This window comes from Apis dorsata, unplaced genomic scaffold (assembly GCF_000469605.1).
Source record: "Apis dorsata unplaced genomic scaffold, Apis dorsata 1.3 scaffold_416, whole genome shotgun sequence".
In the NCBI taxonomy this organism is placed as follows: domain Eukaryota; kingdom Metazoa; phylum Arthropoda; class Insecta; order Hymenoptera; family Apidae; genus Apis; species Apis dorsata.
In genome coordinates this window covers 668,342-693,838 of record NW_006263671.1, presented here as the reverse complement: position 1 = coordinate 693,838, position 25,497 = coordinate 668,342, and the positions used below count along the sequence as shown (strand labels likewise).

Sequence of the window (25,497 nt, the reverse complement as noted above, 5' to 3'; positions counted from 1 at the left end):
ATAAATAGATGAATGTTTCGATTAAATATATTTTTCTAAATAATTTCTAAATGATATTTTTTTAATAAATTTTAATCAAAATATTAAATATCATTAAAATATTAAAAAAATGAAATATTTTTGAAAAATAATAGATTGTTTTATAATCGAATGAAATGTGACGAAAAATTTAAGGAAACTTTTTTTGAATGGCAGAGTTTATACTTTTATCAAAATGACGTTTCTATGGACACGTTGTCACAAATCTCCACACAATCTGTTTATGAGCATGCGCACTGTGCACTGAAGATTAGCAAGATTTTCTATTCGCGCGAAAGTAGTGACAATTGGTTTGGAACGAATTGAAATCTCTTAAAGAAATAATTTAAAAAAATGTCAGGAAAATCAAAAGCATTTACAAAAGAAGAAGAACTTCTTCTTCAAGATTTCTCAAGAAATGTATCAACAAAATCTTCAGCTTTATTTTACGGCAATGCTTTTATTGTTTCGGCAATTCCCATCTGTGAGTATATATTCTTCACAAGTTTATAAATATTATTTATATTATTATTTTATAAATGTATGAATTTTATTATGAATTCCATATATGTTTATATTATATAATTTTATTAAATAAAATAATTATATAAAAACTATAATTTTTTTTTAAGATAACCTCTATTTTTATATTACAGGGCTTTTTTGGAGAATTCATTTGATCGATATCTATGCCAATTTAATTTCCTTTGTTTTAGTCACATTAGCGAGTACATATACTCTTGCTCTTGCATACAAAAATACAAAATTCGTGTTAAAACATAAGGTATTGTAAATTATTAAGAAAACATTTCATTAACATAGTTATGTTAAAAAAAGTATTCGTATTTTTAGATTTATTTTAAAAAATTAAATATTAAATTAAATATAAAAAAATTATATATTTTTTAGATTGCAGTAAAAAGAGAAGATGCAGTGACAAAAGAAATGAGTAGAAAGTTATCAGAAGATAAAAAAATGAGTAAAAAGGAAAAGGATGAAAGGTAAAAAATTATTAAATACAAGGAATAATATTAGATATATATATATATATATATTTAAAATTTAATATAAAATAATTAAATTTTCAGAATTTTATGGAAAAAAAATGAAGTAGCTGATTATGAAGCAACAACATTTTCAATTTTTTACAATAATGCCTTATTTTTAGCTCTTGTAATTGTATGTTCTTTTTATATTCTAAAGACATTTACACCAGCTGTAAATTATATACTTTCTGTGGGTGCAATGAGTGCATTGTTAGCATTATTATCGACTGGATCTCAATAAAATACATGTTGTAGAAATATATATATATATATGGAATGCATAATGGTAATCATTTAAAATCATCGATACATGTGTGATTCTGCAATTTCATGAGTGAATGAATAAATTTAATAAAATCGTTTTTAATTATAGTAGTTTCATTGATTTATATTGAATTTATACTGATTTGAGACAAAATTATTAAATGTTTTTTTATATAATTTAAATTGTAATTTTAACAGGATATAATAAGTTTATGTCAACTTTATATCAAAATTATACATATTTAATATTTAGATATGAAAATGATTAATAATATGAAATTGCCCAAAAAATATGAAGAAAATCAATCGCTTATCATGAAAAGAATTTCATATGAATTTCAATGATTATTGAAAATTATTATTACGTGGATCGACAATATTTGCATTACAACAGTTCGAGTTATAATTTACCGTCGTTTGCGGCAACTGAATATTTTCGTTCGAATTAATTAAACTGATTCTATTACTGATGACGAATTATAACGGATCGCAGATTGTAATCCATTATATGCAGTCCAACACGACCATTCTAATGCTTTATTTGCTTGTTTAACTTGGACACATGCCAACGTATAACCCGTCGAAAGAAAATCTCTCGCCAAATTGTATATTCTATTCTTATGCAGAAGTGAAAATGCAAACATTCATTTATATCATACTATTATCATTTGCATTTTGTTGCATTAATAGTTGTTATATTTTGTATAATATAATTCGTAATTTAAATTAATATTTGTTGAAATATAATATTTAAAATTCTTGTATTTTAGAAATGAAAGATTTATAAATTTATGTTTATTAGAGCATTTAGTATGTGTATATCACGGAATAATTTTGCAAGGTTGTTATAACGTGAGAAATTCATATTGGCGCAATTGTAGCTATGCATTTGGCAAAAACATATCAGTTTCCTTGTTTGATTTATGTCGCCACGTGATATTCGCGTAATTTTCACAATATTCTTTGAATAAACTGCGATTCAATTATTGCATAGGAAACATTAGAAAATTAGAGCCTACCAAAGCTTAGAATCCCTCAACAGCTAGATTAAACATTCGACAATTACTCTGTTCAATAATAAATAATAGTTTACAAGATTTACTGCAACATATTATTCAGTTGCATATATTTTGGATCTTTTCCAAATCTCAAACTACATTCTCCAGATAACCCGTTGATTGTTGCGCGAATCCAATCCTTTATTATTCGGCAACAATTATCAATAACAATCATCTTATTAAATATTTTATTACAAATCGTGACCAACGTTTGCCATTATTGATGGAATCTTTCGAGGAAAGATATAGTCTTGAGTTTTAACGCGCAATGAGTTTTCTATTGCTCGTTCGGTTCGCGTTTTAGCATTTAACAGACGAATCGGTCAATGTTATGCGATTTTATGTGCTGCTGGATTTCTATTCAAAATAATTACATCATGCACCCAGAAAACTAACCGTTTGATTTGAATATAATATGCGTATACAATCAAAATTTGAAATCTATGCAGCACAAAGAAGTTGAGCAGCGTCTTAATATGAATATAAGAAATTTTTTAATCACTTTATAATCCGCGATTAATTCAAATCTATTCATAATCTTAGAATTATAGCGAGCCTGTTAAAGATTCAAGCACGAGTTTTTTAAATTTTGAAATTTTTTCACGATCAACATTTCGAACGATCGAAATTTCAATCGTCATCTTTCAATTAATCGAAGCAATGCAACGTTACTCTCAGATATAATACGCTGTAACATTTTGATATTCGTAACAAGATCTTGTCTCGATTCCAAACCATAAGTTCCACATGAATTTTTATGCCTTTGTCGTTCTTCCGTGGCTTACGCAAATCGCAAAATTTTCATTCTCTATTTTCGTACCAATGCAGCAATATCGTTCTCCTCTTTTTAAAAAGACGTATACGCGCATAGTCGTCTCAATGAACAAGACTCGAGTGAATATGTTGCTCCAGCGGGTGTCTAAAATTAAAAAGGAATCCATTCCGTCACATTTCTCCGCCGCCTTCCTCCGCTTCGTAATTTCAATCTTAAATTATTTACAACGGTGCACTTTCCTCGTAAAAAAAAAAAAATTCTCGCTCCTCTTTTATGATCCGTTTACAACAACAACAAAGGCGGCGACAAAAATTTTTCTTCTTTTCCTTATTCCTTCCAGATTGTCAATTAAAGCAATTTATAATATACAATAAGTCTTCGATATTCTGCCAATTCCGTAAATTTACATTTAGATTGAAGCACAAATTAATTTGATCTTCAAAATTATTCGATCCATAATTCCAATCTCGATCTACTTAACCTCCAAAATTATTCTGTCCAAGATCACTGGAATAGAAAAAAGATGCGATGATTCATGATGCATACGAGTATCACAATCGTACGATTGCGATAAAAATTAATTTTAAAGATACGGGAAGAAAGAGGGAGAGCGAGATGGCTGGAACGTCGAGAGACGAAAAGACGGCCCTGATTTCGAGCCTCGCGGCACCGTCTGCATCCCAGAAATAGCGCAAGCGCCTTTCCAAAAGCTTTAAGGCCCGTGAACAAACGTATAGAAGGAGCTCACGATTGGCTGGAGGTTGCGGGGTGCGGTCCGGCATCGCTACGCAACCGCTATATCCTCGTTTTCGAATATTACCGCGACGATGGCCGTTCCTCGTGACAGTGTTCGACAGACAGCAACCATACCATCTACCAGTTTCTAGATCACGTAGAGAACAATTTCTCTTTTCGTCGCGAGTACAACAATCCAAGTTCGCGACTTTTTCCACGACGATTTTTTTTCGTCGTATTTCGACAATTGTTGTCCAGCCGAAAGTGTTTCTTAAGTCTTCTCATCTCTTTAAATAAATTAGCTTGTTAATAATAAAAAAGAGAGAGAGAGAGAGAGAGAGGAAGAGAGAAAAAGAGAAAGTAAAAGATAAAAAAAAGTAAAAAAAAAGTATAAAAGTAAAAAAAGAGAATCGCGCCACCATGGTATGTTCTATTGATGATATCGTAAGTCGTCGCCCTGGTAAACATACACGTTTTCTTCTTGTACATTCTCTCTATATTTATTTATTGTATTTTTTTCTTTTCTTTCTTGGTTTAATTCATCACTGTGCCTCGCCTTATCTCTGTGGTTTTTCTTCACTCTTCACTCTTCACTCTTGTCTTGTAATCGTCGGACGAATTGGAATTTCGAATTATTTTATTTGATCGAGGGAATATATATATATATATATATACTATATTGAAAAATTTTTCTTGTTATAAAAGAAATTGATTTTTCTTTTTATATATCGATTACCATATTATTTTTATTTCACTTTTATTCCAACGTAAGAATTTAAGTAGTTTTTTAATTTTAAAAGAAATCTTCTGTTCCGCGTGGAGAAAAGATTTTTTTTTTTTTTGTGCGTCTTCCGTTAAAGTTGGAAGAGACTCCATGAAAGATGGAGACGTGTTAATTTTGAGACGTGATTCTTTCGAGAAAAGAAATTCGAGATGCACCTCATTTGTTTCGTTTTACACGTATTAAACCATCAATCATCCATCATTTGCTTTAGGAGTTAAATTAATAATGGTTTGAAACACCAATTCCTCCGCTTCCGCTGCAGTATGCCTGCACCCACTATTTTCTTTCTTTTTTTTTTTTTTTTTTTTTTTTTCTTTATTCTTTTTTCTTTTCTTTCGTATAATATCTTTTCTCGCCTGTTCTGACTTTTGTTTTAGTATTTTTTTTTATCTGTCTAAACAGTAACAATGATCTAACAATCGATTAAAATCGGGAATTATTATGGTCCAGAGATGCGAGGTCGTGGAAACGTGATTGTTTCTTACATGGCGAACTTTCTCGGACCTTTCTTTTTTCGTGTTGATTTATTCTTTAAAATAAAATCGAATCATATGTATATATATAAATATATATATATTTATATATATACATATATATATATATATATATATACGTGATATTTATCGTATTATACGATACGAGGAAAATTAGAAAGAAAAATTATTGAATAAAACGAATGAAATCAACAAGGAAAAAGGAACACGGCCCGATGTCCGACTATTCACGATCGTTTCTACTATATTCAATCATCGTAAAATTATTTCTTTTTTTTCCGGTTAAATTCAACTGTAAGATAAAAAGAATAATATTTGATTGAGAAAAAAAAATGCACGAATTTTCAAAAAAAAAAAAAAAATCATTAGTTAACCATGCACGTCTATTTCGAAATCTCTTCAAAATTAATTTTAATAAAGTAACGGAATGTTTCTTCATCTCACAAATGTTTAGACATGATCGATATTAAGAACGATTCACAATTAGAATTTTCTTTCTCTTTTCCGATCCCTGATATTAGAGATATCAAATTTCATCTTTCTCTGTTCGCAGGCCGACGAACTTCCCCCTGAACAAATTGCTGGTACGTATCAAAATATTAAAAAAAAAAAAAAATATTAACTCTTAACGTTCGATCAATTTTAACCAATCATCGTTCATCATTAAATATCAAATTCCATCATCTTGCAAAAAAAAAATATAAAAAAAAAAAAGAAAAGAAAAATCGTAGAAAATTCGAGAAAAGAAAAAATTCAAAAATAAAAGCTTCGAACATCGGTCACGATACCACCACCGCCTCGGCGCACCATTCTTGGTATTTCAATCGCGTCGAAATCGTATCGTGTTTACTGGACACGGGCGCGCTAAATTTAATCGGGAGGCCCGATGTTCCTTCGTCACGTTTCCCTTTCGCCCGTTTCCTGACCCTTCTGCCTGGCGAACAAGGGGGCTCGTTCAATCGTTCCGGAAGATCCCGCGCCGATGTAACCGAACCGTCTATCTTTAGGTACACTCACTGTTCATCGTTTTATGTCGGAAGCCAACTACGTCTCGTGTCCCGGAGGAAATCGGCCTCTGTTCGTATGCCAACTCTAGAACAAAGAAACTCTGTATTTACGGGAACCGTGTAATCTCGTTGTTTATCGAGCAGCTTAGAGACAGCGAGAGAGGAAAAGAAAAAAAAAAAAAAAAAAAAAATTTTTTTTTTTTTTTCCTCCCTCGCTTTTTTAAAGCCGTAAAATTTTGTAAAATGTTTGTTTTAGGAAGTTTTTACGCAAAAGAAAAAAAAAATTTTTTTTTTCTTCTGCGTAAAAACTTCGTATAGCATACATTGTACGAAGTTATACGACTTGAAAACAGGGAGGGAGAAAAAAAAAAAAAAATAGAAAACATCGTGTTTTATAGGAGGGAAATTTCCAAAATATATATTGGGAACGAATTTTCATTAAAAACTGATGATTAATTCTTGTTTCTTGATCTTTGAACTTGATTTTTAACACTTCATCCTAATTTCATGTTCTCTTTTTTAAAGACTTTATACATTACAAATTTGTTTCTTTTTTTACTTTTATTAAAATAACTTGTCGATGTAGAGGTATCTGCGATTTCGATTTTTTTTTTTTCAAACTTTAAACAGGAAAAAAAAAATGAAAACAGAACAACGAATAAACAGGTCAGATAAGTTATCTAGACGCCACGTTCCTAGAGTTTATTTATGCTTCAATTCGATCGGGGGCAGCCAGTATAGGCTGCCTATGTATAGCTACAGAACCGCCTTAGTATGATGAGAAGGTATCGCGTGACGATTCGATCGGAGGGAATCGGATTGGTAAAAATAGAGGAAAGAAATTTCTAATAGAATGAAAAAATAGAAGCTCGTAATGTTCCTCTGGTTCTAAAAAATGAAATATTCGAATTATAATAACGCGACAAAGACAATTGTCTTCTAGTAAATGTGTATAGATTTTTTTTTTTAGTTTTTCATCGAACTTAATAATATTCAGCTGTTGATTATTAAAAACATTTTTTTTGATTAATGTAAAAAATTACTTGTCTTCTGTATAATGAAAATAATAAGAAACATTTTTTTTTTTTAAAAAAAGATTACTAGAAGGTCAATAAAAAACAAACTATCGCATAAATTAGTTTTACACCAGCCGGTCGACAACGATAAATAAACATTCTAACTAGCATGAACGATGGTGCATCAAGCCAAATAAGCTTTGAGCCAGAATTACGAGCGAAAGGGCATTAACATCGGTTTCTAAATTCGTAACTGTAGTCGTAGACAGCTTTCAACGCGATAAAATAACACTTAAGATTGATCATATTTTTCTTAAAAAATTTTTTCTACCTTTATTTTTCAGTTCTTCGCAAAGCGTTCGACAGCTTTGACAGGGAGAAGAGTGGTAGCATTCCCACTGATATGGTGGCTGATATTCTCAGATTGATGGGTCAACCTTTTAACAAGAAAATTCTCGACGAATTAATTGAAGAAGTCGATGCCGACAGTAAGTAGTTCAAATCCAATATTGATCAAACGTTATTGATCGTGATATTTAAAATTATAATTATTATGATAATTTAAGATAGATATTATAATTGGTATAATAAAAGAGTAAATTAATAAATTTCTGAATGAAATTTTACTTCTTTCTTCATAGAATCTGGACGTCTTGAGTTTGAGGAGTTTGTTACGTTGGCAGCGAAATTCATTGTTGAAGAAGATGCAGAAGCATTAGAAAAAGAACTTCGAGAAGCTTTCAGACTCTACGATAAAGAAGGTAAATATATATTTGTCTGTATAATTTTTATTTATAACAATGTAATCTTATTTTATAACTTTATCTTACTTTTCTTTTCATTATCTTGCATCTTTTTGTATTGCTTTATAATTTGTTTTATATTATGGAGAAAATATAAAAATGTAGCAAAAAAATGAAAGATTAAGTTTAATCATATTATTTGAATCAAAGAAATTTTTGTTGAAATTTTTCTATTTCAATATTTTTTTTCTACTATTTTTTCAACTTACTTTTGACACTAATTTTTTATAAAATTTATTTTTTTTTTTATTAAAATATTAACAACGGATAAATCATTATATATACTCACTATAATCATTTGCGATTTTCGATAAATTAGGGATTGAAATAATAAACAGAATAAGAGAAAAATGACGCAAAATAAGAATAAAAAAGATATATTAAACGGCCGAGAATAGCCAATTCTCCGAAATTTGCTGCGTAAAAACAGTACCGGTCTCCGTTTCATTTTATGGGAATGAAAGCCGACCGAATTTGAGAAGACTTATGCCTCCGGGAATACGGCCAAGAAATGGGCTCGTTTCGTCATCGAAGTCTCCATGAATTACGATCGAGCCAAAAATTTTTAGATGTACATATATTAATGCGATTATTCGTTTAAGATTTTATCCTCTTCATTAATAGATAATAATAAATCATCTTTTTCAATTTTATTATTGAAAGATATTGTTGATACTTAAACAGAACACTTTGTTATAGGAAATGGTTATATTCCGACTACATGCTTACGTGAGATCCTTAGGGAATTGGACGATCAATTAACAGATGAAGAACTGGATATCATGATTGAGGAAATCGATTCTGATGGATCTGGTACTGTTGATTTTGATGGTAAGAAAAAATATAATAAATTAATAAGTATTTTTAAGATAATTGAATTTATTTAATTTGATAGGTCATACTTATCGATTCGAAACTATTCTTATTATGATCGATATTATGAAAGTATTTTTAATTATCACTATTTCAATTCTTGATAAATGTATTCATAAAAATATAGTTAGTAATCAATTAAATAGTAATAAAACATTTGTTATCATATTGAAGAAGTTGTATATGTTGTCTATTGAATGCTTCTTCAGCAATATACATTGATGCGAAGTTTATTGATATATGCATGTACATAAATATGTACATTTTCGATATTATCGCACTTAATAATATATCACTATTTATGTACTTAGTTAAAAAATCAACATAATGTTTTAAAATTTTGAAAGTTTTTATTTATCAAATATTTTTTATTTCGATAATCCATTTTTTTTTCTTATTAAATATTTTTTTTATCTTCTGTTTAATATGAAAGTTACTAAAATAGAATTTGCATAAGATTATTCGGTATATTCAATGTTTAGAATATTAAATCATAATCTAATTTTATGTAAAATCACTCAATTTTTTAAATTTTCTAATGATTGCGAATTATAATATATTTTTATCCTGGTATAACCACTCCAACTTTAATACAGAAATCCTGGCATCTTCTTAGAACAACAAACAAAATGCATTGCGTATCAACAATAATTTATCTTTGTACAACATTGCCAATAGTCACAAATAAAAATGTCTCAAATATGTCCATGGACATATATAAGAGATGATTATATAGTTGTTTACTTTTGTTTGAATCAATTACAAGCTATATATTAATATTTTTCTGATATATATTACAAACATATTCACTATTCTCTAATTGTTATATAAAATTGCTATATAAAAGAAAAAATAAAATATTTTTAATTTTTTCAATATAATATTCAAAATTAAAAAATATTTATTTATTTTTTTAAATAAAACAATTAAAAATATAACTAAAAATTTTATTTGTATTTGATTTTTGGAATTTAAGCAATTAAAATGTTTTGTTTCAGAATTCATGGAAATGATGACCGGAGAATAAATATTCTTACATGTTGATGATTCGTTACGATTCAAAGACAATACAAGTGCGACGATTACATTCAACTCTCAAATTATCTGCGTGTCTTTTAAAAAAAAAACAAAAAAAGTTACAATGCAAAAAAGAACGGTGCCTAAAAATGTGCAAAGGTTATGTCTTCCAACGTTTTGACGCGTCTTCGTTTGTTGGCCATATCTCGGGACGATTTAAATGTATGGCTTCAGTGTCATGGGAATGCGTCTACAGATTTTTCTTCTATTTTAACTAGTACTTTAACTTAATTTTTTCGTACGCAAGTTGTGATTATTGTGTATTGTAAACGTAATAAAAATCACGAGTTCCAATACATTTGCATCGCGCCTATTAAGTTTTTCATGGACAGTATTTATTTGTTGTTAATAAAACGCTATTAAAAAGATATATGTTGAAATTTATTTTTCTTAATAAAAGTTATTAAAATAATAATTTGCTTATTTTAGTAGTTTTCAGGAAAAAACAAAATCAAATGATTGATTGCCTAAACTTTTTATTTCTTTAACATTTGATTTATAATCACAATAATTTGAAATTTCTTCATAATTGACATGTCAATAGTCATAAACGTAACATAGTATAATATTTTTAAAAAAATAGAGTTGCTAACAATAGACTAGAATAACTATAATAGTGGCACTAATAAACTATAAAGTTTTACTGTAAATTTGTTCTTAGAATCTTTGAAGTTCTCTAATTTCTCGAAAGATCACTCGCTAAACAAATTTTATTAGAATATATTATTAGAATATATATGTTAATGCATCATAAGAGAGAATCAAATATTTGAAAATAATGTATGACTTAGAATATTACTCGCATAAATGTAGACTAGACTATACAATCAGATATAAGAGATTATAACTAGTTCAATTAGGACTAAAATTTTTTGTTTTCACAAAGAATTTTCATAGAGAACTTTTATTGATGATTTCAACTATGTTTTAAATTTTTTAATATTATATCAGAGCAATAATTCCAATATTTCATTAATTTTATTCGTGCAGTTGAGCTATCTTACTTCATATATACTAATTTATATTTATCTCTATCAGGGTACTTGGAATGATTTTATATACTTCCAATGGTCCTCACATGCTTAAAATGATAAACATTTTTCTTTTACATATACATATATATATATACAACGATTTTTAAATTGTGATGTAATATTGGTTTATATATTTTTTTATCTTCTCTGTATCTTTTTTTTTAATCAGAATAAATAGTAATGTTTACTAGAAAGATTAAAACGGGAAAAATATAATCTCATGCACTTAAAGTTCTGCGAATTATGTGTGCGTCTTTGATATATTATTGGCTGAGCAAAATATTTGCAAAATAGTATTAGAAAAATAAAGAAATTTTTTGATCGGTAACTTGATTCTTCGTCATTCTTCGTCATTGTACGTACCGGAACCTTATACAAGAGTTTGCAAATCATCATCCTCCAAGTTTTTATTGTCGGAGGGCGACGATAAAGGTCACATTTTAAACAAATGTGGAAATTCATTGCTAATTTCACGCACCGATTGTTGATCTTCTTGACTCTCTCCAGTTTCTTCACAGAATATTCTATAACAAACATTTTTTCATTATTATTTTAATAATTATGATTAAAATAAAATCATAACAAATACTGACCTTGTAAAGCATTTCAAGAGATCTTCTGAACGATATTTATGTTCATTATAGCTCGAAGTACGTAATACTCTTCGACATAATTCCAAATATTGTCTACGCTATAAAATAAAAAATTGTATGTTTTTTTCTATATTGATTCTATATTGATAATAAAATTTTGTATATTTTTCAATACCTTATCACCGGGAAACATATCGTATAATTGACGCAATATAATATCGATTAAAACAAATACATCATTTGTATAGAAGAGGCCTGCTGTGACATCGTTGCTAAATAGGTCGATAAATAGTTTTAATACAGAATGAGGTGGCGACGGTTCATGATCGAATATTCGCACAGGATCCTCTGTAATAGATCATAGGTTCGCTGAAATTTACTTATTTTATGTAAAATACGTCTTATTTTGTTTTACCTTCTCTATTAAATAAAAGTAAGATCTTTTCAGTAAAATTTTTTGCCACTGTTCTTTCCTTTAACGCATTCAAAACTATATTTTCTGAGTTAGTGAATTGTAAGTTGTATGATAATATTAAATTTACAAACAAATCTGGAATTTGATCTTCCAAATCCATATCAGGAGGATTTTCAATTAAATCCAAAATAAATGTTATAAAATCCGGACCTAATTGCTCTATAATAAAATTTAAATAGAATTATATTTTGTAACAAATAAAAAGGAAGGTGGGAGAAGTAGGATAAAAATACAGCAGATATAACACATTACCTACTTTACTCACCCAAATGTGTAACTGGCATAGGTTCACCCATTGAAAAAATCATAGTAAGTAATAATGAAGAATAATTTAATTTTGTAACATTTCTGGAATTACTTCTCATATCTCTATTGAAAAATACATATTAAGTTGTTAATCAAATATTATATGAATATAATGTACTAAACATTACCTTGCTAATTCCATAGGTAATATACTATTTAACATTATAGTTAAGATAACAGAATCTAAACTACACATTACTCCAAACGATTGCAAAAGTAATTGTCTAATAGTCCATCTTGGTTCCATTTGGTAATATTGTATCAGTATATTAACTCCATTATATTGATTCTGTTGTAAAACATATCTAGATACATTTGCATCTGCATTGGTCTGTAAAATTAATAAATTATATAATTTATTTGAAAATAATATTACATTTTTTTTAATGTAATATTTAACATACCAATATAGAAGTAAGTTCCTTTATATAATCAACAATAATAGATTCATCTTCATAAAGCATCCAATTTCTCTGTTGAGAATCTTCTTTACAAGAAGTAAGCTCTGTAAAAATTACTTTCAATCTATTAGCATCATATGTTTCCTCTATGCTCATTTGTGATACAGTAAATGGTGTTTCTAATTGATGCAATAATGCATCAAAATAATGGCTCACATTTTGAGGCAACAATTGTTGCAGGCCAGAAACAACTACTGTTACTGCTACTTTTGACATTTCATAACTTAATTGAGTATTCCTACGTACTTGGTCAAGTAATTGATAAGCAGTATGAGAGTTAATATCACATAATGAAGTTTTTTTCTTTATAGGTGAACTAATAGGGGTATGTTGAGAATTACTCTGAGAAGGACTTTTACGAATTTCTGTTTGAATTTTTTGTGTCTCAGAAGAAGATTGACGTGAAAGAGATTGTACCCTTTGGTCATTTATAGATGTACGTTGACATTGTGGAACAACTGGTGCTTCTTCTTTCCCTATATTAGAATGCATAGTTGTCTGTGCTGTCATGTATGAAGTATTACTCTGAACAGTACTAATATCTCCATCTTGAGTATTACAAACAAGCGATGAACATATTTCTTTAGGTGTTGTGTTTCCAAAATCAGGAGGCATTGGAGCTTGTTTCTTAGGTTTCTTATTAGTTTCTGCTTGTCTCTTTTTTTCTATTAATCTCAAAAGAAGATCTTGTTTGTCTAAATGCAATCCAGTCTGTTTTTTAGTTTCAGTTTTCACATTTTCTATACAATCTTCTAGAAATTCAATCAATATTTGAGATGGAACCTAAAAAATATTTAATTTTTAATCTTTTTTAGATTTTCAATTATTTATTATAATAATTTCATTACCTTTACAGTGGTGACGTAATTCGAGGGGATATATCCAATTTGACCGTCCTTATTAACGACTTGCCACCAATTTCTTTGTTTAGTATTGCTCTGATATAAAATAAAATAATCGCCCTCTTGAAAGCTGAGGGTTTTTGCGAATGTAGCCTTGAAATCGTAGAGAGCTTTAAGCACTTCATAATTCTCTATTAAATGATTGATAAAAAATATTAGATAAAAATATGCAGAAATTGATAACTGCAGAAAAATCGATTATCCGACTTACCTAACCTCATGGAATTGTCACCCATGATCACGTATTGAAATGGAAAGTGATATTTGTTCTCAAAGAGACAACGCCCAGGTGAGAAGTAAACGGGCGGAGAACCGCCTACCTCCGTTCACTAATTTCACTTTCATTCCTGCTCGACATATTATTTTTCTACGGTGTCTTTTTTTGTTGGCTAACTATATAGATGAATTCGAGAGGGCCCTCTATATCGTAAGATTGGCATAAGCCGAATGTGAATGATGCTAAATTGAAATAGCAATATCTATGATACGAAGACTTCTCAACGCATGGGCAGATTAAAATTTTGCATATATACCTCTATATCTATAAGACCGTTTCAAGATATGTTGAAGTTAGCTCAAATAAAGATAGCAATATATTTTTTAAATATAATATAGCAGTGAAAAAATTGAAATTGTATTTAATTTAATTATATTTGGGTATTTTTAAATACCCAAATATAGATATCGCGAAAAGAGATTTTAAAAGAGAATTATCAAATAATCTTGTTCTTTTACAAAAAGGATTATCTTGAATCAATTTATAACATAAATTTCATTAAATTACTTGCACATTATAATCGATTGAAATTACTCAGTAGGTAATAAAGTTATAAATTTGAAACTAAAATATAGTTTTCGCAATATCTTTTAACCTGAAATAGAAATTGCAATATAGAAGAAATTCTAAATCGAACCATACTTTACATTTAACGTGATAAACCATACGAATTTCGTAAAGAGCAATAATCTGGGTACTATCCAATTCCAATTATAATGTTCTATCATATAATATTCGGATTTCAAACGTAATTGGTAAAACGATAGGGTAAGAATATTAGCGACAGTGAAATAATCAATAAAATTAATATTTAACACTATTAGTAGAAATTTACATATTTTATGGCTGTTCATAAACAAAAAATTCTTTATATATCATTTTGTGTATATTATAGAACGTGTGAAATAAATTTATTATTGTATCTAAAGAAATTTTGTGTGAAATAACATGAGCTCGTAATGTATTATCTGAAAGATGTAATTGTAAACAAACATCAGTTCAACTTTACTTAACTTAATAAATTTTAAATTTATGTTAAAATGATTATAATATAATATATATAATATTTAGCTGAATTAAAATTTTATATTAATATGGCAAATAATTTGCTTATTAAATGAATGTGTCGTGAAAACACGTTACAATTCATGGATTGTTTTAACGAAAGTAAGTACTACTTTTTTTATAATAATTAATTATATTTATATATTATAAATTATTTATTATATTTCTTAATCATTCAAAAAATTATATTATCAAAACATAACCTTTATTATTAAAATATATACAAACAAATGCATTGTTGTTCGATAAAAAAAATAATAACATTGTCTAAATTTCTTTTTTATAATTATAAAAATTATAATACATTAATTACAGCATTTTATTGAAGATATTATCCGTCACGATGCCAGGCAAAATAAAAGTGAAAATACTGGCGGGTCGCAATCTGCCAGTAATGGATCGTTCTGGTGATACGACGGATGCATATGTCGAATTGAAATTTGGCAATATAACATTCAAAACAGATGTATGTAGAAAATCTCTTAATCCTCAATGGAATTCAGAATGGTACAGATTTGAAGTTGATGATTCTGAACTGCAAGATGAGCCATTGCAGATCAGATTAATGGACCATGATACTTATTCTGCAAATGATGCAATAGGAAAAGTTTATATAAATTTAAATCCATTATTGTTACCTGGTGTTCCTCCTACTGTTAAAAATATTTGGACATTAGAAGCTGCAATGAATACCAATGCTGGATCTCAGAGTGGTATATATTTATTTTTTACGTTAAAAGGTTTAATTAAATTTAACAAAATTTTATTTCAGGTTCTGTTATGACTGGATGGATACCAGTATATGATACAATGCATGGAATTCGTGGTGAAGTTAATATTATTGTTAAAGTAGAATTATTCTCTGATTTTAATAAATTCAGACAATCCTCCTGTGGAGTACAATTTTTTTATTGTAAAAATATTTATTGAATATTAAAAATTATTTTTTTTATAATATAATTATATTATATTATATAATATAATTCTTCCAGCACCAAATATACCTCATGGATATCATACTCAAAGTATACATGGTTTTGTAGAAGAATTAGTTGTTAGTGATGATCCTGAATATAAATGGATTGATAAAATAAGAACACCTAGAGCGTCAAATGAGGCAAGACAAACATTATTTTTTAAATTGAGTGGAGAAGTTCAAAGAAAAATTGGATTGAAAGCTTTAGATCTTGGTGGAAATGCTGTTATTGGGTAAATTAAAGATATAATACTGAAATATTAATTAAAGTTTTTATTAAAGTTTATTAAAGTTTTATTAAAGTTTTTATTACTTTTTCTTAATTAGGTACTTACAAAATTTTGATTTGGAAGGTGAATCTGGTATTGTAGCTCGAGGTATAGGTACAGCTGTTACACTTGTGAAATTGCAAGATACTTTAAATCTTCCATCTGATAATATAGAAGAGTAAGTATATGTAATACTGTTTGTTATATTGCATTTAATTCAATCTTTTGTAGATCAGTTCTGCATCAATTGTGATCTAATCCTGACATTTTTAAACTTTAAGTGCTTCTATAATATAATGCTAAAAATAAAATATATTAAAATGTTCTGTGTTGTGAATCATAATGCTGATTATTTAATCTGAGAAATGAAGTTTATCTTGTTGCACTTTTTGTAGAAATTTTTATTATATTGCTTGTTATTAACTAAGTGCATGTAAAATATAGCTCTAAATATTATTTTAAGATATTAAAATATTAATTATTTTATTTTTTTTATAGTGATATAGTTATTAAATTTTTATTACTTAAAAAAGAGTTTTTTAATGTTATATTTCATATTTATTGACTAATATATATTTATTATTTCATTTCTAAATAGTTCAAAGTCTGATGCGTTTATGTATAAATGAATAAAATGATTCTGATAATTTATATATCACTGGCATATAATTCAAGTGCATTAGATCTCATTTCAACTTCTATTGGGTGTCCTATGTCTTTAAAACTATTACTTACATCAAAAAAATATAAATATTTTAGAATTTTTATCTTTATTTCTATATTCTGTTTACATAATTTATTATTTATTTTAATAAAAAGAAATTTCATTTCTCGATGAGTTTGCCAGTGTACAGATGTAGACTATAAAAGTTGCAATAATATTTTATAAACTTCTAATCAACCTATCATTTTTTTAGGACACCCGGTATATAGAAGCTAGATCGAGGTCTGATGCGCGTGCATTAAAGCCAGGACGAAGTGTATAGAAAACGGAGCACTACAATAGACTGGAATAACTAGGTATGCTACACGCGCATCCAACTTTGATCATTAAGAGATAAAAAATTATAATCGCTAATTAAATGAAAAATATTGGAATTTTCATACAAACTAATTAGGTTTTCTTGTTTTTATCTATTTGCATGTGTCTATATAGGGCATTATTTTCACAACACAAAGCACGAAAGGAACATGCAGGATTCGATGAGAATATGCCGCTATATCCCGTTACTCCCACAAATATCCTTAATCCTTTTTCTGCAACACGAACCACGCGCATAAAGGATAATTTGTCTCATCGTTTAAAATTGTCCAAAAGTCCTCGACGAAAATTTGTATGTCCTTGTCGTAAATTAAACACTATAAGATCTATTGAAAACTCATCAAAATTAAATGATGTAAAAAAAACCACAATTTCGTATCCAATTTTAATTGAATCGATCGTTCAAGATCCATCTATAAGAATGATGTTAGCATTGGAAGATGAAAGAGGTGAAAATACAAAAAATATATTGGATGTTCGTAAAAATTTGAAAAGATTATTCAATACAAGTGATACAGAAAAATCTAATTCTCGATTAAACAGTTTAACTGGATCTTCTATTATAAATATTAAATATCCAAAAAAAGAAAAAATATTTAAGGACAATACAATTAAAACAGGTGTGACAGCTCTGATAAAGTCAATACATAATATACCCTTAGAGAATGTTAAAGAAAATCATCAATCGATGACATATTCTATGTGTGATAATACAAAAGAATGCATTGATAAATATAAAGAAAATATTGAAAATAAAGAAGAGTTTAAAAATGAAACTTATAATATAACATCGAAAACACAGATGAAAAACGAACATGAATCTTCATTTGAAGAAAATACATCTAGTTCTAATAGCTTTTCAGATGAATCTTCGATTGATAGTGCTAGTTATAATATTTTAAATGATTCGAAATTTTCAACTGAAGAAGAAATAGAAGCTATGAATAAATTTAATAAATTTTGTGGAGCTAATACATATCCTCCATTAAAAAAAAAATTGTCACAAATACGATTGCAGAAAACAGATAGTGATATGTGTCCTCTTTATAAACGAAGTACATCTTCACTTACAAAATATCTATCTGTGCATCAAATATTGACACATAATGTTAATTTTACAATTAATTCGGAAAATAAAAAAAATTATACCCAAAAGACAATAACATTTTCTAATAAAGATAAGGAAAATGAAGAAATTCTACAAACTTTACAACAAAATACCGATATCTCGCAAGATTTCAATTTTGCACTTGCAACGAGTACGCCTACAGAAATTCAATCTCCTTTTTTCTCAAAAGTTCAAGAACCTGATTTTTCGGTTATTGATGCAGCAAAAAAATTAACTATTTTTGTTACTGATTCTGAAAAATGTGATAAATTTAAAGAATGCAATAAAATTTCTATAGTAGAAGAATCTGAACATACTTCAACGGATGCAAACAATACGAAAGATGATGAATTATTTTATGCTGATAATTCTGAAGTATCAATACCTACATATTCAATGCTAAATAACATTAAGAATAAAAATAAAATAGAAATGCACAAACAAATTGATAAAGACCAGAAATTTCCTTCTGTAATTGAACAAGTGGATAAAATCACTTTGCAAGATTCTTTTAAAAATAAACAACATTTTGAAAGATTAGAGGAACGTGAAATATTAAAATTGACTTTATCAACACAGTCACTTCCATCATTACAACAGTATCAATTCTCTACTATAAAATCAAATAAAGAAGATATAAATAAAAAATTAACTCCAGAAGTTATGTTAAAAACTTCATCTAGCATTGAAAGTTTGATACAGTCTTCCGGTAATGAAATTTTTTATTTGATGCATAAAAATAGACAACGACGTATGTTAGATTTAATTAAAATAATTGATACGAAAATGATGGTACATTCGTCTCATCATAACGATAATGATAGTTATTTAAGGAAGAAAAAACGAAATAAATTATATAATAGAAATTTTAATTCTCGGAATTTATGTCAAAATTTGCATAATCAGTTTTTAAAGAAACGTTTTCAAAATAACAAACATGCAAAAATTATGCGCGTGCCTTCGTTTTCTAAAGATTTTTTTTTAAATAAATCTGTATCTACATTAATTACACCTGATACCTCTTCCTATAATTCCTCTCTCGAAAGTATAATCATTCATGATCCATTAGTTCAATCACATTTATGCAGAACAACTGAATCATTTTCTTCAAGAGATAGTTTCATAACCAAAAGATCTACAGTCGATCTATGCGACGTTTCTACAAGAGAATTAATTTTAGATACTCATAGCAATAATTCATTTAAAAATAATAATAATATTATAGAACTGAAGCAACTAAAGCCAAAAGATACTAACTATTCAATGTTATCTACATCTGTAGATCATGTGGTACATGAGAATCATAGCATTTGTAATATAAAAGAAATATTAGATCAAGAATTAACTAATATTACTAACACTGCTAATATAACTTGCAACTCGTATGTGTCCCCTCCTTCCCCCAATCATAGGCAACAAGATGAGGCATCTCTAAGTCCATCTTATCCACTTCCGGCTGTTCCTCCTATGGTCTCAAAAGTATGTCAGTTACCAACAACTAAGGCACAACCCACTGCCTCATTGCATCGAAGATCCAGTGATTCTGATTTGAGCGTTACTCCAAAAGGTAAGCTTTCTTAATTATACATTGATTACATACTATTATTAAAATAAATGCATTTTTCTCTGTTAAAATATTTGAATTATAATTTAATATTATAATTTATATAATTATTACTGATAATACTATGATTGATTTTATTTTAATTGTAAAATCCATTGATTTATAGATAATTTATTATAGATTAAACTTCAAATTACAAGATGACTCATAAAGTGAGTTAAAACTAACAAAGAAGGAATTTTTGAAACAATATATAACAAAATAACATATAATTTCATATAATTCTAATTATAATTAGAAAAAAAAAATTATAAATTATAATAAAATAATTTTTTTTTAAATTTATATTTGATTATATTGAAAGATTTTTTTATTCATTTCTTTCTTTGCCTACTATTTACTGAGTATATTCACTTTATGAGACTTTTTTTTTTTTTAAAAAGTAAACATTTTGTTCTTAGATTAGTTTCTTTTTTTATAACAATTAGAATATTGTAGGCAATTCATTTGGAGCAAATGATAGATCAGTAACTGGATTATTAAAAACATCGACCGCTGTAATACGAACTATGAATCAAGATGCATTTGAAATGCTAGAATATCCATTTATTACAATGCAACAGTATCCATCAGGATTTATTTTGCATATCGGTAAGCATTTCAATTAAATATTTTATTTTATGTTTCTTTACAATTTTATTTTTTTATACAAATAAATTGAATCATAAAGTGTGTATTTTGAGACAGGTGGTCTTGTAAGTTCAAGATCAGTGAAACTTCTTGAAAGAATCAGTAATTTAGAAGAACCTGAAAGTCGCGATGCTTGGTGGAAAGAGGTCAGAATGGAAGTTCGATCGCATGCCAGAGCATTAGCATGTAATGTAGTTATCGGTTATAGAGAGGAAACTAGTATTTGGTAAAAATTAAAATTTAAATTTATTTTATAATGATATTATCTTATGATATTACTTGAAATAAGAGGATTATCTCTTTGTAGCGATGATGTTTGTGTATTAAATGCATACGGTACTGCAGCAATAATCAATCTTCATAGTTCAAACCAGGAATCAGACAATGTTTTTATCAGTAAAGGACAATCAGGATCCGGTGTTAATCCCACGGAAGCAGAACGTGAAAAAGCTCAACAGAAATCTGTACCTGTAAAAGTAGAAAAAAGTGATACAGATACATCTGTACCAAATTTGATACAAACCAGCAAAACAAGGCATATTTCAGAAAGTAGAGATCATGAGATTCAATTTCAAAGCAAATGTAGTCTATGTCATTTGCCATACAATGAAGCAAGCGTTCCATTTCGCGTAAATGTTTCAAAATGCGCCATATGTAAACGTGCCAGAGTACCAGATGTAATGTTTACTACTATAGAGTTACCAGAAAATCTTCTAACGATCGGTCGAGGATGTATCATTCAAGCTACTGCGTGTAAAGCTAAAAAGGATCTTAGAGGAGAATTAAATGCGAAGGAGATATCAGATTGCTTGCCATTTTTAGAATATGAATTACATAGTTTACTCTTAAATAAGTTAAAGGTTAAGGGAATGAATGCGATATTTGGCTTAAAGCTACAAGTTTCTGTTGGAGAACGATTAATTATTGGTATGGCCGTGGGTACAGCTGTTTTTTTAACTGCATTACCTACGCCCTCTATCCCACAAATTGCGTCTGGAAATTCTTGGCATAAAGAAGAGCAATTAGCTGAAATTCAGAAAACTTTAGTTGAAACAGTCAAACAGAACAGAGAGTTTTATCGACTTAAACCTGTTGGAGTAAGTATTATTAATTATTTTTGAAATTAAATAATATAAATAAATTAATTTTTCAGGATATTGAAAATGGACGAGTTACAACTTCTGATACTGACGAATCAGACGATGATTTACCGGATTTAGATTTTAGTGTGGGTCCAAGAGATACTTGTGTATTAGAAGTTGATGATATTGAAGATATGGATAGAATATCGTTATTGATGGATGACAGACCCCCAGAGGATTTCCATGTAGTAAATACTCAAACAATTCCTGGCTTAGATGATTTAGAAATCGTGAGGAATTTACAAATGTTTACTCAAATTTCAAGAACAAAAATTCCTGCTGGACAATTTGCATCAATGCCTTCTAAATTTTTCGCCAGGTTACTGCAGGTATCTTTCTGTTGTTATTTATTTACTAGAATCATTTTTTCAGTTAAAAATTAATTGATTTTTGGTTTTAGTCTGTATATTTTAAATTAAGAAGAATGATTCCTTGTGCCCTATGTGATATGCAATTTAAGTTAGCACTTCCTGAACCAGATGAAATACAATTTACAGTAATTGGTATGGCTCTTGGATTAGGAGATCCAATAAAAATGAATAAATCTAAAAAAAAAATGATAAGCCATTCTGCAAGTAAAGATCAAGTTAAAAAATTAGGTAGAAATCTTAGTTTTAGTTAAATATTTTTAAGTATAGTAATAATTATCATATATAATGAAATTATTATATATTTAGATGATAGTGATATGATATTTAATCTTGATGTGGATCATACAGAAGTTTCATCAGATAATGCATCAAGCAGTAATCTAAATTTAACTACCTTACATAGTATGCCATCACTGAAATCTCGGACTCGTTCTCCATTACGATCCAAAAACATTCATACAACGCGTAGACACAAACATGTAAATATGTTAATAGAAAATGTTAATAGAATAATAGAAGAATTATTTTAGAAAATATAATTAAAATGATTTGTTATATATAGGTGCCTTTAAAAGGAAGATATGGTGTAGATATAACACCTTTGTCTTACCTACCAGGTGGTCGTATAGAAAGATACTTAGGAAATTTAAATTTCTTCTTCATTCGTGAAAGCACATCTATTAGAGAAGTTAATATTCTTGTACATGAATATATATAGAAATTAGTAAATTAATAAAAATTAATAATTTTCTTTCTGATATAGAATGGAGGTCTAAGTGGATTTACCCATAGTTTCGTAATGGAAGTTTTAGCAATTGTTCGCGCGCATATTACAGCTTTGGGAGGTAATGCAATGGTAGCGTTTTTTATGACTAAATGTGTACTTCTTCACAGTCCACATAAAAACCAAGTACGTATAACAATTTTTTTATGTTTTATGTTTCAAATTCGTTTGATCATATGAAATTAAAAGAAATTATATCTTAGGGTCAATGTTTGATAAACGTTGGTGGAGATGTAGTATCTGTATCGTATTTCGCGGATGAAAAGCAATGTGGAGTTTCAAATTGCTGACCCCAACCTCCACATTCTGCACCTCCATAGCTACAACCTTACTCTGAGAAGCAACGTCGAAAATTTGACTTCTCTTTGATCGATGAACTTCATTAGTCGTCTTGGACGGACTTGTATCTCATAATCCCGTGATAGGATAGGGTTTGTAAATATTCGAATTTTTAGTGTACGAATACGATAACGTAGATAAGTTCATGAAATTTCGTACATTTAATCAAGCGGCTTTCATCAACAAAATCGATAATTACAAAACGCACACGTTCGATTAAGCACGATTTTAGAAACATCTTTTAAAGAAATCTAAAAATATGTAGTTTTGGTAATTGGGTGCCTTCCGAATTGTACATAAATTTACAAATAATTCTTTCGTCCAACGAAGTAAATAATTCTTGCAGGTAAATTATATAATTTAGGCATCTGAATGGAATTTAATTTTTTTTTTAATGCAAAAATAATAAAATATAAGTAGGCATTTTAAATTCTGCAAAAAGGTTATGGTGATTGATGTTAATGTGGATAAATGTTAATTTTTTTCGGAAGGTAACAAGAATAAATACTGGTTTGTAAAAATGAATTTGTCACAACATTTAAAGATTTAGCAGATTAAGCTAAATTGATTAGATATTAGAATAATAAAAAAAATTGTACAAGCGTTCTCGATAAAGAGAAATAATTTGTCTTACAATCTTTTAATCTTTTAAGATTGTAGAACACAAAGCTGCATAAGATGTACAAAATTAGAATCCTTAATAATGTATGGCTTAAAAAATACCTTGTACATTTGGATTGTTATGCATGCATCTCTAATTCTTTAAATTTGATCATTGTTTATGTTATATGTTATCGTACTGATTTGTTTTTCATCAATCTAACACTTATTGTGCGAAATTTAAATCACACGATAAATGTAAAATGTGTTTGTTTTTTATTATGACACAATTATGAATAATTCCTTATGTTATAATGTGATTAAATAAAAAATTGTCATCTAATTAAATTTCTTAATTTATCTATTAAATATTGTTTTAAAATATTTTATTTATTTACCTAAAAAAGAAGAAAGAAACTAGGGTTTTTTTATTTTTCAGTGATACAAAATAATATTCAGTTTGTAACTTTATTATAACTTTGACTGTTGAATATTAATAAATGATTAATATACTATAAAATAATATTTAGAATTAATTATTTTTAATATCTCCTAATTATACTTCTTTAATGTTAGAGATATAATTTAAAAATATAAATGCTAATAATAATTTTCTTAAAATATACGATAAAATAAAACTGACTAAAAGCAAAAATAAATAATTTTTTATTAGTCCAAGTTGTTACTGCTTTCACTATTGAATTTATTTATAAGAGAGAAAAGATGAACTTTTTTAAATAATTTCTAAATAAAAGTCGCACGATACACAAGTAACTCGTCGTGATTTCATTAGACACCCATTACTTTTGTATGCTTATAGGAAGAAAAAAGCACAAATTGATATAATATGAATCTATCGAATAAGAATCTCGAAATGGACCTGCAGACATTTTTTTCATAGCTTGAACGATGAATTGAACTGTTTGATTTTTTCATGTGCGAAATATCATTTGCTCGATGTCTAACGACGTCTTCCAAAGCGCAGAAATACATGATCGACATCTTGTCTTTTTACTCCACTGTCTAATAACGGGATGCTCTCGTGAAAGCCTATAAAATATAATTTTTATTACGATCGTTATATTAAATACTTCTTCTTCTTTAATATATATTCTTTTTAATTTAAAACATTATATAAATAATTAAATAAAAGAAACACCTGTTATATGATTTTCCTTGTCATCAATGTAGCTCTCCATTTCTGAACCAAGCTCGTATATCCTGGAAAGTGCGACACAGACTTTGCGGATCCTTGGAGGAAGATCATCAAGGAAACCAGGATTACATTGAGTTGGTAAAGCTGCCAAGACATTGTTGCAGAATATTGCCATGGTCGTCATTGAAAAAAGGATGACAATCGTTGAACCCATCATGCTTGTAAAAAAGTAGAATATGTATTTTTAACATAAATGTACATTATTATTTATAATGAAATAAAATAAAATATAAATTTTTATCAAAATATATCTTTTATTATATTAATAGTAAATATTTTATCTTTAAATTGTGATGTAACAATATGTAATTGGAATTCTTAAATGATTAATTA

The 25,497-nt window shown here is 27.9% G+C and overlaps 5 protein-coding genes across 12 annotated transcripts in view; 3 read left to right on the top strand and 2 right to left on the bottom strand.

Moving 5' to 3' along the window:
- Window positions 1–206: 206 nt before the first annotated feature.
- LOC102675056 (translocon-associated protein subunit gamma) lies at window positions 207–1,436 on the top strand. The gene is made up of 4 exons (XM_006619565.2): window positions 207–502; window positions 675–802; window positions 928–1,019; window positions 1,107–1,436. The coding sequence occupies exons 1-4, from the start codon at window positions 373–375 to the stop codon at window positions 1,303–1,305; spliced, it is 549 nt and encodes a 182-aa protein (XP_006619628.1). The 5' UTR covers window positions 207–372; the 3' UTR covers window positions 1,306–1,436.
- A 2,413-nt stretch (window positions 1,437–3,849) lies between these two features.
- Window positions 3,850–10,316, top strand: LOC102675178 (troponin C, isoallergen Bla g 6.0301). 2 transcript variants are annotated; one of them, XM_006619566.2, is made up of 6 exons: window positions 3,850–4,340; window positions 5,728–5,758; window positions 7,542–7,685; window positions 7,839–7,958; window positions 8,700–8,831; window positions 9,872–10,316. In XM_006619566.2, the coding sequence occupies exons 1-6, from the start codon at window positions 4,317–4,319 to the stop codon at window positions 9,898–9,900; spliced, it is 480 nt and encodes a 159-aa protein (XP_006619629.1). In that variant the 5' UTR covers window positions 3,850–4,316; the 3' UTR covers window positions 9,901–10,316. The 2 variants fall into 2 exon arrangements, with proteins under 2 accessions (XP_006619629.1, XP_006619630.1); XM_006619567.2 differs by having other exon boundaries at window positions 3,970–4,319.
- A 95-nt stretch (window positions 10,317–10,411) lies between these two features.
- Window positions 10,412–14,262, bottom strand: LOC102674359 (NCK-interacting protein with SH3 domain). Of its 2 annotated transcripts, XM_006619559.2 has the most exons (9): window positions 13,933–14,262; window positions 13,668–13,852; window positions 12,763–13,602; window positions 12,487–12,689; window positions 12,318–12,421; window positions 11,993–12,211; window positions 11,753–11,925; window positions 11,578–11,675; window positions 10,412–11,508 (listed from the first exon to the last, which is right to left on the bottom strand). In XM_006619559.2, the coding sequence occupies exons 1-9, from the start codon at window positions 13,955–13,957 to the stop codon at window positions 11,418–11,420; spliced, it is 1,938 nt and encodes a 645-aa protein (XP_006619622.1). In that variant the 5' UTR covers window positions 13,958–14,262; the 3' UTR covers window positions 10,412–11,417. The 2 variants fall into 2 exon arrangements, 1 of the variants encoding a protein (XP_006619622.1); XR_004150998.1 differs by lacking the exon at window positions 10,412–11,508 and having other exon boundaries at window positions 11,589–11,675; window positions 11,753–11,946.
- A 107-nt stretch (window positions 14,263–14,369) lies between these two features.
- On the top strand, window positions 14,370–25,404 carry LOC102673693 (C2 domain-containing protein 5). 6 transcript variants are annotated; one of them, XR_422322.2, is made up of 17 exons: window positions 14,370–14,766; window positions 14,894–15,165; window positions 15,379–15,776; window positions 15,836–15,976; window positions 16,056–16,272; window positions 16,367–16,486; window positions 17,465–20,025; window positions 20,521–20,673; window positions 20,770–20,938; window positions 21,020–21,809; window positions 21,866–22,183; window positions 22,255–22,453; window positions 22,532–22,704; window positions 22,788–22,913; window positions 22,989–23,135; window positions 23,213–23,440; window positions 25,140–25,404. XR_422322.2 is itself a non-coding variant. In XM_006619554.2 (16 exons), the coding sequence occupies exons 3-16, from the start codon at window positions 15,407–15,409 to the stop codon at window positions 23,297–23,299; spliced, it is 5,571 nt and encodes a 1,856-aa protein (XP_006619617.1). In that variant the 5' UTR covers window positions 14,370–14,766; window positions 14,894–15,165; window positions 15,392–15,406; the 3' UTR covers window positions 23,300–23,778. The 6 variants fall into 6 exon arrangements, 5 of the variants coding, with proteins under 5 accessions (XP_006619617.1, XP_006619618.1, XP_006619620.1 ...); XM_006619554.2 differs by lacking the exon at window positions 25,140–25,404 and having other exon boundaries at window positions 15,392–15,776; window positions 23,213–23,778; XM_006619555.2 differs by lacking the exon at window positions 25,140–25,404 and having other exon boundaries at window positions 15,379–15,771; window positions 15,834–15,976; window positions 23,213–23,778.
- LOC102674226 (myosuppressin) overlaps window positions 24,634–25,497 on the bottom strand; it is a 6,581-nt gene continuing 5,717 nt past the window's right edge. Inside the window, exons 2-3 of the mRNA XM_006619558.2 lie at window positions 25,108–25,322; window positions 24,634–24,998 (exon numbers count right to left, since the gene is read on the bottom strand). Of these exons, the coding sequence (XP_006619621.1) occupies window positions 24,910–24,998; window positions 25,108–25,321 (303 nt within the window). The 5' untranslated portion in view covers window position 25,322 and the 3' untranslated portion in view covers window positions 24,634–24,909. The remainder of the gene's footprint in view (window positions 24,999–25,107; window positions 25,323–25,497) is intronic.

Bases quoted from the DNA above. Each gene is read 5' to 3' on its own strand.
- LOC102673693 (XM_006619554.2), top strand. From the start codon at position 15,407: ATGCCAGGCAAAATAAAAGTGAAAATACTGGCGGGTCGCAATCTGCCA. The intron at 20,026-20,520 runs GTAAGCTTTCTT...AGAATATTGTAG, and splicing joins TTTGAGCGTTACTCCAAAAG to GCAATTCATTTGGAGCAAAT. The intron at 22,454-22,531 runs GTAGAAATCTTA...TTATATATTTAG, and splicing joins AGATCAAGTTAAAAAATTAG to ATGATAGTGATATGATATTT.
- LOC102675178 (XM_006619566.2), top strand. From the start codon at position 4,317: ATGGTATGTTCTATTGATGATATC. The intron at 4,341-5,727 runs GTAAGTCGTCGC...CTCTGTTCGCAG, and splicing joins TATGTTCTATTGATGATATC to GCCGACGAACTTCCCCCTGA. The intron at 8,832-9,871 runs GTAAGAAAAAAT...GTTTTGTTTCAG, and splicing joins TGGTACTGTTGATTTTGATG to AATTCATGGAAATGATGACC.
- LOC102675056 (XM_006619565.2), top strand. From the start codon at position 373: ATGTCAGGAAAATCAAAAGCATTTACAAAAGAAGAAGAACTTCTTCTT. The intron at 503-674 runs GTGAGTATATAT...TTTATATTACAG, and splicing joins TGTTTCGGCAATTCCCATCT to GGCTTTTTTGGAGAATTCAT. The intron at 1,020-1,106 runs GTAAAAAATTAT...TTAAATTTTCAG, and splicing joins AAAAAGGAAAAGGATGAAAG to AATTTTATGGAAAAAAAATG.
- LOC102674359 (XM_006619559.2), bottom strand. From the start codon at position 13,957: ATGGGTGACAATTCCATGAGGTTAG. The intron at 12,422-12,486 runs GTAATGTTTAGT...ATTTTTCAATAG, and splicing joins TTACCTATGGAATTAGCAAG to AGATATGAGAAGTAATTCCA. The intron at 12,212-12,317 runs GTGAGTAAAGTA...ATTTTATTATAG, and splicing joins TATGCCAGTTACACATTTGG to AGCAATTAGGTCCGGATTTT.